This window comes from Sparus aurata, chromosome 23, assembly GCF_900880675.1.
Source record: "Sparus aurata chromosome 23, fSpaAur1.1, whole genome shotgun sequence".
NCBI lineage: Eukaryota > Metazoa > Chordata > Actinopteri > Spariformes > Sparidae > Sparus > Sparus aurata.
In genome coordinates, this window is record NC_044209.1 from 7792767 (window position 1) to 7804124 (window position 11358).

General features: G+C 42.6%; 1 protein-coding gene across 1 annotated transcript; it reads left to right on the forward strand.

Annotated features, from left to right (window-relative positions):
* Nucleotides 1-901: 901 nt before the first annotated feature.
* Nucleotides 902-10805, forward strand: LOC115575925 (envoplakin-like). Its single transcript, XM_030408346.1, has 13 exons — nucleotides 902-1024; nucleotides 3181-3280; nucleotides 3708-3862; nucleotides 4049-4185; nucleotides 4293-4465; nucleotides 4609-4787; nucleotides 5319-5457; nucleotides 5611-5804; nucleotides 5947-6097; nucleotides 6238-6321; nucleotides 6627-6767; nucleotides 6884-6976; nucleotides 7100-10805. The coding sequence occupies exons 1-13, from the start codon at nucleotides 990-992 to the stop codon at nucleotides 10514-10516; spliced, it is 4998 nt and encodes a 1665-aa protein (XP_030264206.1). The 5' UTR covers nucleotides 902-989; the 3' UTR covers nucleotides 10517-10805.
* Nucleotides 10806-11358: the final 553 nt, after the last annotated feature.

Consider the following 11358-nt stretch of genomic DNA (forward strand, 5'->3'; position numbering starts at 1 on the left):
CCAGCTCCCACCACCCACTTTATTGTGCATCGTGCATACTTGGGTTTTGTGCCAGCATAAATGACATATTTAACACGCGCTACAGTTTTTCACAATGCCTGTTATCTTTTCCTTTGACAGCAGGTGAAGTTTGAAGACCTTGACTCATCATTTGCCAAGGCAGTCGTTTCACAGGGTGTGTGTGTGTGTGATAACCACTGATAGTAGGAAATGAGTATGCCTGGTCTGGTCAGGTGAACCAATCCATCAGGTTGCAGAGTAGTTTAAAGATTACGCCACTTAATTAAATGTGTCAGGGCTTGGCCGCCTGGGCCAAAACTAATTGTGTTCAGGTAAACCTTTGATCACCAGCGTTATTGTGATCAAAGTATGTCATCCTTCCAGTGTGGCAGCCTGAACAGCTAGCTCGTCTTCATATGCGGATGCTTACAAGCTTATAAAACACACATGATAAAGACAAATGATGGACATATTTATGGATGATAAAACTAATGATAATATCATCCAAATGAGATAATGGCTTGTCATGTCTAAATACACAAGATAAGGTGATGATAAATCAGCCATTTAGTTTCCACACGGGTGGAAACTGAGTGCTTAATAAAGTTTATTATGTTTTGACTTTTGTGTTGCATGAAGCTGATAACAGAGCTGCAGCTGTACCAGGTTCAGGGACCATCTCTATAAGCAGGTGTGTAGCCAGAAAAACGAAAGATTTTTAAGGTGTGCCACGGGGAGCATCATGACACTGTTTTAAGCTGTCATCATGTGCTAATGGAGCGTGCATTTAAAAAAAACAAAAATTGAGGGAGCAAGGAGGGCCATGATGCTCGCCTGGGAGGAGCTGAGGCAGGTGGATGCTGCTTATTAGGAGATCAAGGGGGGCACCGCGAGAGACGAGAGGGAGTGAGAGGAGAGGAGGTGCTGAGGAGTTGGAAGAAAACGTACTCGGATTCAGATTACCGAAACAGTCCCGGACGGTCGGCAAGATGTCGAGGGTGCGCAATTCTGTGAAGATCAACAAGTGAGTTCTGTCAACATCCTCGGTTGTGTGTGGGTGTGCGTGTGTCAGGTTACAGTTTTGTTTTTTCTTTTTGATTGATTGTTTTGGGGTTAGGGTTAGGGTTATGTGTAAAAAATGTTTATGACAGGAGAATGAGCGAGACATGCAGCAAAGGGCCACAGGTCAGACTGAAATCCTGCAAAAGCTGCAGCGAGGATGCAGCCTCTGTACACAAGGAGCACGCTCAAGCTTCTTAGCTATTAGGATGACACATCACTTGCAGGTTGATGTTACTGTCACTTGTCCCGGCTCCTCTGTATTGTCGCCTTGCACCGGTTGCATGCAGGCACTTGTGTTTGCACAGGAGAAGGCTATTCTATTTTGAAAAAATGTTCCACGAAAGACTGTTGCCATGTAAAAGCAGCAAATTATCTGACTGTTAAAATATATTCACCGTGTGCTGAATGCTAATATCTTATCACTTTTGCCAAAACTAGAGGAGCATGAGGAAAATGAATGAAAACCTCCCTAAACATGCAGTACAGTCCTGTGCAACTTTACATGTTGAGTGTCTTTTTGTCACCTTGCCTGACTCCTTTACTCGACCACAGCATTTGCAATCATTAGTGTCTTTAGCCAAAAGGTGCATTATCGTCATTAGTTGGAACTTGTGGTCATTTTTTTATGACGTTCCACAGGGTGATAAATCTGTAGACCTCTACACCACTCTTTGCAGGGTGCTTGCCTCCTGTTGGTGCACAACGTCACCCGAGGGGGACACACTCTGTTAACCATTAGCGCTCCTTTACAGTAGACAGGAAGTACCGAGGGACAGGTCATGGCAGGATCTTTCTGCTGCAAGGTTCTGTTTGTGTTCATCGGGATAGCGACACCTTAAAGCCTCATTTTCAGGTTTACAATTTTATTTTGGGTCACTGCCAGAAAAGGTTCAAATGCATTAATGCTAAAAAAAAAAGATCGCAACAGTTTTGTCATACTGTCCAGTGCAGCAGCACTGTATTCCCCCCTCTGCCTCCTCTGCTCTGATTGGTCAGCTCACTCACACACCTAACAACAATCGAGCAGCCGTACCAAACTAATCATTATGTGCTGAGATAGCCAATATGCAGAAATTATGCAAATGTCCCATGGTGACTGAGTGTTATGCCAGGAAGTCACAGAAATAAAGGCGGGGCCACTGAGGAGGTGTTTATGAGCAGTGTTTTCTGTGGGAGAGAGGAGCTCCCGTTGGTGCGGACCTTGAGCCTTTTAACCTTCACCCTTAACATGAAGAACCTGTATAAAACACTGAATGAAATTTTTCAAAAAGCACTACAGTGTTCTTTTAAGTTTTAATAGAAGAGTGAGTGGGTCATAGTGTAGAATGAGCTGCCTGCAAACAAGGGTCAATAACAGATGATGGCAAGAAACAGCTCTGCTTCAGCGCTGTGTGTTTGTAACGTAGCAATCAGTGATGAATGGACTCGGGAACATGTTGGACCTTTGCAGCAGAGATAAGAGGCTGTTGAAATGAAGGAGCAGAGGGCGTGGAGGGGAGGGAACCTCAAATCATTTCATATTTGAAGAATGTCATTACTCATGCATCCAATTAAAGGCAGGATTTTCACTGTCTAGTGATATATGGAGTGATATATAATGGAGCAAATCTTGAGATATTTTATATAGAATTCTTATCTATGATCATTTTCATTAAATTAATTTACTGCAAAAGTTTTAATATGAATGTACATTTCACACCCAGAAGTGGGAAGTGCTGTACTTTTGGTTTTCATTTAGGTTTCAGGGGGAAATATTTCACTTTCCACTCGCTTCATTGGTCTGAAAGTTTTTCGGAAGTAATTTTACGTTTCTGTGCATTTAGCTGTTTGTGCTTTACTCTTTGCACTTTAATAATATGATGAATGCAGAACTTGTAGTATTTCTACAGTCTGGTACTACTGTGTTCACTGAAGTCAAACATTTCAGTACTTCCTCCATTACTTTACAAACCTGGTCCTCTTAAATGCATTGATGCACTCCCAACCCTAAATGTATTGCATATAGGTATTTAAGTAAAATGGCAATAACAATCACAGTAACAAGTATATCTGAAACATTTGGAGCTTGTGATTGTATTGAAAGATTTTGACGGATCTCTTTCTGTTTATTTAACCCAGGTTTCAGTCCAGTGACCTGGCTGAGCTGATTTCTCGCATGAAGAGAAATTTTGACCGAATAGAGAAGACTATGCTGCAATCGGAGGAGCTTCTGACTGTGGTAAGGAATCCAAACAGCACTAGAGCTGGAGACACAAGACTTGAAACAGACTCAGATCATGAAAATCAAAACTTGACTGTATTAAAGTTGGCAAATGTGCAGTAAGTTTTGGAGCACATGTTCTTTGCCAAATCTTCAATGTTTTCTCAATTTCTTATTGAACATTACAGGGAGTCTGTCCTGCCATGTAAATAAAGTGGCATTAAAACATCTTAATAATAATGCAAAGTCATTATTTGGCATGTTCAGCACTCAGAGACCTTGAACCATCACAATATGATTTCTAAAATATTTCAGATAGTAAACCAAGTCAATAACAAGAACTAAGTTATCAATCAAGAAACCCTAAATCTTTTCTTCAAACTTTTTGAATCTCACAATCTCACAAACTCACACACTATGCTATGCTCCTTTGGCCCCTGTATAGGACAAAGAACGTGATAGGCAGAGTATGACCCGGATCCACAAGAGAGCAAATACAAACAACCTGACGGAGGCTGAGCGGCTGCTGAGGGAACTCTTCGTGGACTTGGAAAAGTCAAAGAAGATGCAGCACCCGCAGGCTCTGGAGATAGAGAAAGGGTGAGTTTATTCTGGAGTGTCACAAAATAACACACGACGGTGCCAACAGACGCGCCTAAAACTCGATAAGTTACATGCCACCATGGTATGCTAGCCAGCAAGAGCGTCGTTTACACATTCCCTTTTAATGCTCTCCACCTGCCTACTCTCCAGCAACTGAAGTTCTTCCGCGCCTCCCTTTTTCAGTATGAAAATGCTGCATGATCGTTTGGTGAAGGACTGCGCCATCTTCCGGGACCTGTATAACCAGACGCTAGGTTTGGAGCTGACACGGACAGTTGATGTAAGAACTGTTGTGGAGGTGGATCACCCACAGAGGGCAGGTGAGAAGAGAAACACTTGAACAGAACACTTACATTGTTTCACCGGATACAAGACCACAAAATAGACTTTGATGTAATACAGAATCATTGTCTTTGCCCTTCCTCAGTCACTGTACACAGTTCTCCAGGGGGTTCCAGAGCTGCAGACTTGGCCAGTGAGTTAGACAGGATCTACAGAGACCTTGAACAGTGCGAAGAACAAATCCGGGGAAGACTCAGAGCCCCGCTGGAGAACCGCAGCCCCACAAAGGACCTGGCAAACAGGCTGCAAGAGCTTGAGGTGAACATGGGCAAAATTAGTCATTAGCAATATTATCTAGGTTATAGTATCATGGCTTTATTTAGTTTTATGTTTTCCTCAACATGTCCACACATTTCCATCCTGATGCGATCACTGACTGACTTGACTGACTTTCTCTCCAGAAATCTGATCAGACTGTCAGAAAACTGGAGTCTGAGAGGACTGCGGTGCAGAAAGAGATGGGGCCTATTCTGGCCAAGAAACCGCTGGAACCCACCGCTTCCAGCCTGCCCCCCAAACTCAGCGCCATCAACAACAAGATTGATGACATCAACACCCTCACTGATCTTTATAACAAAAAGTAAGATGAAGTTTTACCTTGTAGTACAGTGTAGATTTAAAACAAAAGCATTCAAAGTAGGGATCTGTGCGATTGGTTGTCCAGTAGATTAAATGCTCCCTCACTATTCGGCACCATATAAACGTATTATTATTTCATTAATGTACATAATTAAATGACATATTGACATAGTTATCACTGACATATCACGTCTTCCTCGATGTTTATAAAGAATATTATTATATACTATATATATTACATTTTTTATCAAAAAAGAAAACCTGTTTTATGACAGCTCGTGTTAGTTAATTCAGGTAAATATCGCTTCATATCTTTCTGTTACAGCTATAGCTCAGCATCTACTGTTTTGCATAACAATCATTTAGCATTTAGCAATGTCCGATATTGCCCCAAAACTTACAAAGTTGCTCTTTCATCTAATTTTTAATTAGACAAGGGGCACATCTGTTAGGTACACATTTTTATTTGGTAAAACAATAGTCAAAGTTCCTTATTGTTATCACCATGTGTGTTTCTTCTCCTTTTAACCAGAGCTACAGCCTCCATGAACCTGGAAAAGCAGATTCGGTACATGGACAGCATCGTCTCTGGGTTTGAGGAGCAGCTAGCCCAAGATGGCGTCATTATTGATGAGCAGAAGGCCCTTGAGAAACGCAACAGGCAGCTGCAGGTGTCATGTTTTATAATGCAACCAAAACAGTCAAATATTTAACAATTTCAGGATAGGCTCACATAATTATAAGGGGGTGCCCCAAAGAGGTACAAGCCAAAAGTTTGGGTTTTTTTTGTCTTTATCTCAGTTCTTTCTCCTAATGCCAATCAGCTTATGCAGAAGGACATCGCCTCAAACTGGGACGAGTTGACGAAATTAGGCCGAGACTTGGACCTGACAGAGCAAGCATGCAGCCACCTGCAGTACAGTTCCAAAGAATACTGTCCTGACATCCAGCGCCAGGGGGATGAGGTGAAGAAGCTGAACAACCAATACACGACTGTCAAGAAGGAGCTCAAGGAAAGGTGAGTCAAAAAAATGGATTCAAGCATTGTTGTAATTGTGTAAGGCTGTACGTTTTTTTTTTTTACTTCTCTGATGTCATGACAAATATGTTTTTTATTTAAATTTCATTAGTGAAGTGGGTTTTTTCATATTCTGCTTTAGGCTTGCTCTCATAAAGGAAGCGATCAGTAAAAATCAAGACTTCCAGACTGCTCTTCATTCCCTGGATTTCTTCTTGGTCAACTTGCCAAATAATGCCATCAGACTTAGTGATGATGTGGAGCGGATCAGAGCCAAGCAGATCTCTCAAATGGTGAGTAAAAGTATTTCTTCACAAACATCAACCTGTCTCCACCTTCTACATAATTGAAAGTAACTCAAGTGTGTTTCAACAAAGGCATAACACTGCTTTATCTCATCAGCTGTTGTTTTTGGATTGCTTGTCTTGTTTAGAGAGTGGTGGAGGACATCGAGAGTAAATCAAGGGAGTTAAACCGTGTCAGGGCTCTTTCCCGTGATCTCCAGAGCGTCTTATATGTGAGTTCAGAGATTATGATTACTCTTCGTTACCATTTGCAACTTGAAGTGTGACTGCACCAATTTTTCACATTAAAGTGAGTTTACAGGTCTTTGGGAGTACTACTGCATATGTGAAAAAAGTTGTATGAAGCCTTTTGTGTCTCGTGAGGATAATGTAAATAAGTCCTAGCATACTACTATACTATACTACTTTTTTCACACATGCACTTTGCACAGTTGATGAAGTTACCCTTTAAATACAATTGTTGGCTGTGATATTTCATGTACTTAATCCTTCAATGTTTAAATATGTTTCCTTTCAGGAGTACGAGGTTAGGTCAAAAACTTACCATGGCACTCTGAATGATGAATATGATGAATATGACGATGATGACGATGAGGACAGGAATGATGAAGTAATCCGATGGAGACGTCAAACTGTGGCTCAGGCTATTCAGAGAAAGGTGCAGTTATAGACAACAGCCTAAAGATAACAAAAAACTTCTCTACTTTTCCTCTACATTTTTGTCTCTGTTGTCTTTGATTTCCAAACTCATTTTGCCTTCTGCTTCTGCTACAGGAGAAAAATCTTCTGAACTTTTACTCTGAGGTGTCTGCAGTAAACAACCAGCGTCTCATCCAACTGGAAACGGCGAGGGGCATCATGGCCAGGGTATTATATTATGGAATCCAAATCAGATCATTAATCATTTTCACTGATAGTAACAGTAAAGTTATTGTTGTCAGTTGGTCTGAAGTCACTATTTCTCTCTTGTATGCTTTGATTCATTCCCAGAGTGAAGAAAAAGTCACTCGGGTGTTCATCACTCAGCAGCAACAGATCCAGAGGAGGGACATTGAGGAGAGTGTTAGTCTGAAAACTGAATTGAGTGAGGAGACTTCCAGGCGCTTACGTGTTGAACATGAGCTGGAAACACACCGTAAGAGGCTTGTAGCTCTGAGGAGCAGAAGAGGAGTGGAGAGGGTGGAGGAGAGGGAGGTGGTGCAATACTACCGTGACCCCAAGCTGGAGCTGGAACTGCAGTCCTTGACAAAACTGATCCAGGATGAAACTTTCAAAAGGTCAAGATTCCATTCAGAGATAGAAGTTTACAAAGAGAAAATAACCAAAGCCCGACTGACCAAAATAGAACCTAAACTAATGGTCAAGATTGAGACGGTCTATGAGAGAGATTTTCAACTTGACAAAGAAGCTGCCAGGATTAGAGAGGAGATGCAGAGGATATGTCTGGAGCTCCAAACAAAAGATACCAAGATATATCATATGAAAACTGAGATCACTGTTCTTGCTCAGCAGAAAACCACAATCAGGGAGAGGGTTGTCAGAAAAGAGGTGGTGAGGTTTGAAAAAGATCCAGAGATGCTGAATGCTGTTCTCATGTTCAAGAGTGATATTGCAACGGTGGAATCCCATTGCAAGTCTCTTCACGCGAGCATTTCTAGCACAAGGAGCCAGATAAACACACTGGAGAGGGTCATTTCCACTATCCAACCAAGGGAAGTCACCCGAGTGGTGACACAAGTGCAGCAAGATCCAGAAACACTGGAAGAGTCAAAGAAACTACGAATAGCCTTGGAGGAGGAGAGACGTGAATATGCTATCTTGATGGAGGACATGAGAACCCTTCGGCTCCGCTATAGTGAAATCGAGAAGGTAAGCATTAAAGTCGAGGTTAGGGAGATCATCAATGAGATCTACAGAGTCACTCCTGAGATAGAGGCCGAGCTTGTGCGTGTGCGGAAAGAGCTGCAAGAATGGAGCCGTAAACACACAATTTTGGAAAAGGAAATGAACACAGTGATAACGACTCGGACTACCCTGCGTGCTCAGAAACCCATAGTGGAATACAGGGAGGTGATCCAGGAGGTGGTCAAATTTCAGAACAGCCCAGAAGTAACCAGGGAATTACAAACACTGACCAGCGAAGTTTCCCGTCTGCAACGCCACTATAACTCTACCCTAGAGCTGCTGACCACACTCTATCAAGAGAGAGACACGGTGAAGGTTGAAAAATCCAAGGTGGAGACCAAGATTGTTGTCAAAGAGCTCATCAGATATGAGAACGATCCTCTTCTTGAGAAAGAGGTTGACAGACTTCGGAAGTCTGTGAGAGAAGAGAGTCTGCTACGCTGCAGTGTGGAAGAGTCTCTCGTTGAACTCCGTAACCGATACGTTTTTCTTGAACAGCAGAAGCAGGAGGAGAGGATTGTTGTGCATGAAGTGGTGCGTATTCAGAAAGACCACAAGCAGATCCTGGAGCATGAGAGGTTGAGCAGGATTCTGAATGAGGAAATAACAGCCCGTAAACAGCTTGAAATGGATGTCAGACAGCTCAGAACCCTGATTCAAGAAAAACAGACTAGCCTATCTCAGGCAGATGTTCATCAGATTAGGATCCAACTAGATTCGGAGCTCAGGCAGATCAAATCTCGCATTTATGAATTTGAAAATACGCGTATTGAGGAAAAGGTTGTCATCAAGGAGGTCTTCAAAGTGGAGAGGGACCCTGAGCTTGAAAAAGTTATTGCGGGTTTACGCATTCACTTGGAGACTGAGGCCACTAATATCAGTCGTGTTGAGAGAGAAATTCGCAACCTGGTGGTCAAGGTGGAAGTTCTGCAAAAGGAGAAGTCTGTTGAGAGGGTCATTTACAGAGAAGTTGTTCACGTAGAGAAAGACCAAGCAGTGGAAGCTGAACTGGCACACCTAAGACAGCTAGTAACACAGGAGAGAAATCTTAGGTGTGACCAGGAGAATAAAGTTCAGAACATCACCATCAAAATAACCCATCTGCAGACATCGAAGTCTGTAACCACTGAGGAGACTACCAGAAGAGATGCCCTGCAGAGAGAGAAGGAGGATCTCCTCAGACAGCTCAAAATGCTGGAGTCTCAAAGACACAACATCACTATAACCTTCCAGCAAGAGTCCAGGCAGGTGAGTGAGAGAAAGGAGATTGCACTGCAGAGGAGTCTTGAAACATCCTCTGAAATGCAACGTCTGGAGAAAGAAGTCCTCAGCATAAAAGACAAAATCCACCAGAAAGAGTCACTCATCATTGAGCTGCAGAACAGCATCAAACAAGAAGAATATTCTCAAACTCAAACGAGAGCGACAAGTCTTTCCACCAAGATCACCATCATCGATCCAGAAACCGGTAAAGACATGCCTCCTTATGATGCCTACGTGCTTGGCCTAATTACTCGTGAGCACTACATTAGGCTGTCAAAATTGGAGTGCGACTGGGAAGAAATCACTTCAACTGGTCCAGATGGGGATACAGTAATTCTGCACAATCGCAAAAGTGGAAAGCAGTACTCTATCAAAGATGCTATGAGAGATGGTCGCTTGACCCAACTTGACCTGATGAACTACAAGGAAGGGAATCTGCACATTTCTGAGTTGGCCCTCCTTGTTGTAGGGGAAACCAAACAAACATCAATCTCTACTTTGAGCACCATCCAATTCTCCCGGAGGTCCTCCCACATCAGCCTCAACACTCACGATAGTGGCAGTTTTAACGGCCTCAATGCTTCAACTGGCGACGAGCATTTCCCCATCTCTGGTATTTTTGACACCACCACTGAAAGCCGCATGTCTGTGAGAAGTGCCCTGACCCGCAAACTCATTGATAACGACATGGCTCTGATGCTGCTGGAGGCACAAGCAGCCTCCGGTGGAATCGTTGATCTCAACAAAAAGGACAAAATGTCCGTCCACAAGGCAGTCGAACAAGGTTTAATTGACCAAGGTCACTTGTACAAGCTCCTGAATGCCCAGAAGGCCTTCACTGGAGTTGAGGATCCAGTGACCAAAGAGCGACTCGCAGTGGGACTGGCAGTACAGAAAGGGTATATGCCTGGAGAAAATGCCAGGAGGTACATGGAGGCGCAGTGTCTGACTGGTGGGTTGGTGAACCCCGCTGGAGCAGGCCGCATCACTGTCCAAGAAGCTCTCGCCTACAATCTGATTGACAGTAGAACTGCTGATCAGCTGCTAGATGAGACTTCTCACACAAAAGAGCTGGTGGACCCCATCACTAAAGAGAAGATATCATACAAGCAGGCGATGGATCGTTGTAAGAGAGACATCAGCACAGGGCTCCTGCTGCTTCCTGTAGCCTCCACTGATACATCAAATGCCCCGTCATACTCAAACTATCAGTTCAGTTCCTCCAATGGCAGATACTAGATGTTAAGTTGAAGATGTACCACGTTATATATGTTGCAGCCACTGGTGCTAGAGGGTGTAAGATAAAACTATCTGGGGCATATAAAGGTAAACATGGATGTGTTCATACAATTAACAGTTACACAGGAAAAACACTTTTCTGGTGAAAGTGTGGGTCTGGTTTTTACCTGATTTTTTAACTTTTTTTTCAATTTGGGGTCAGCTATGAAAATGAGTAATATTTGGGTAATATTTGCTGTTAAACTGCTTTTTTCACAACTGTAAATTTAAATAAACTCCACAAGCCTTACATTCATTTTCCTGCAGTTATTTAACATATTAAGAGATGAATCAGAGGAAAACTACACAAGGTTTGGTGTTTTCACTTGATCATATGATGGGCTTTGTTCTGACCTCTGGTTTTTAGTCATACTAACAGCTCAGGCTCAATTAATGGCAATGGCGGTCTCTCACTCAATGGTCAATCCACCACTTTTGCCCCGACTGGAATATGTCAACAACTGACAAATGGATTTTGACAACATTTGATACAGAGATTTAATGTGCCCAAAGGAAGTATTTACTGGATGGAAATTTGGTATACATATATGTTGATGAAGGATCTCAGTCATTCAGGTAAGGTCATGGTAAAACTAGGTGCTTTATCGTACGCAATTGGTATACATATATTAACTTTCATCAGATCCAAATTTGAGAACGCTGATCAGCTGCTGCATTAAGTCCCATTAAACTGAGAGCAAAATTTCTGGAGGCAAGCACACACATCCACTTCTCTGAACTGCTCCACAAGACTTATTTTAGACCACCACACACAAAGACTTTCATTGTTTCTACCATATCAT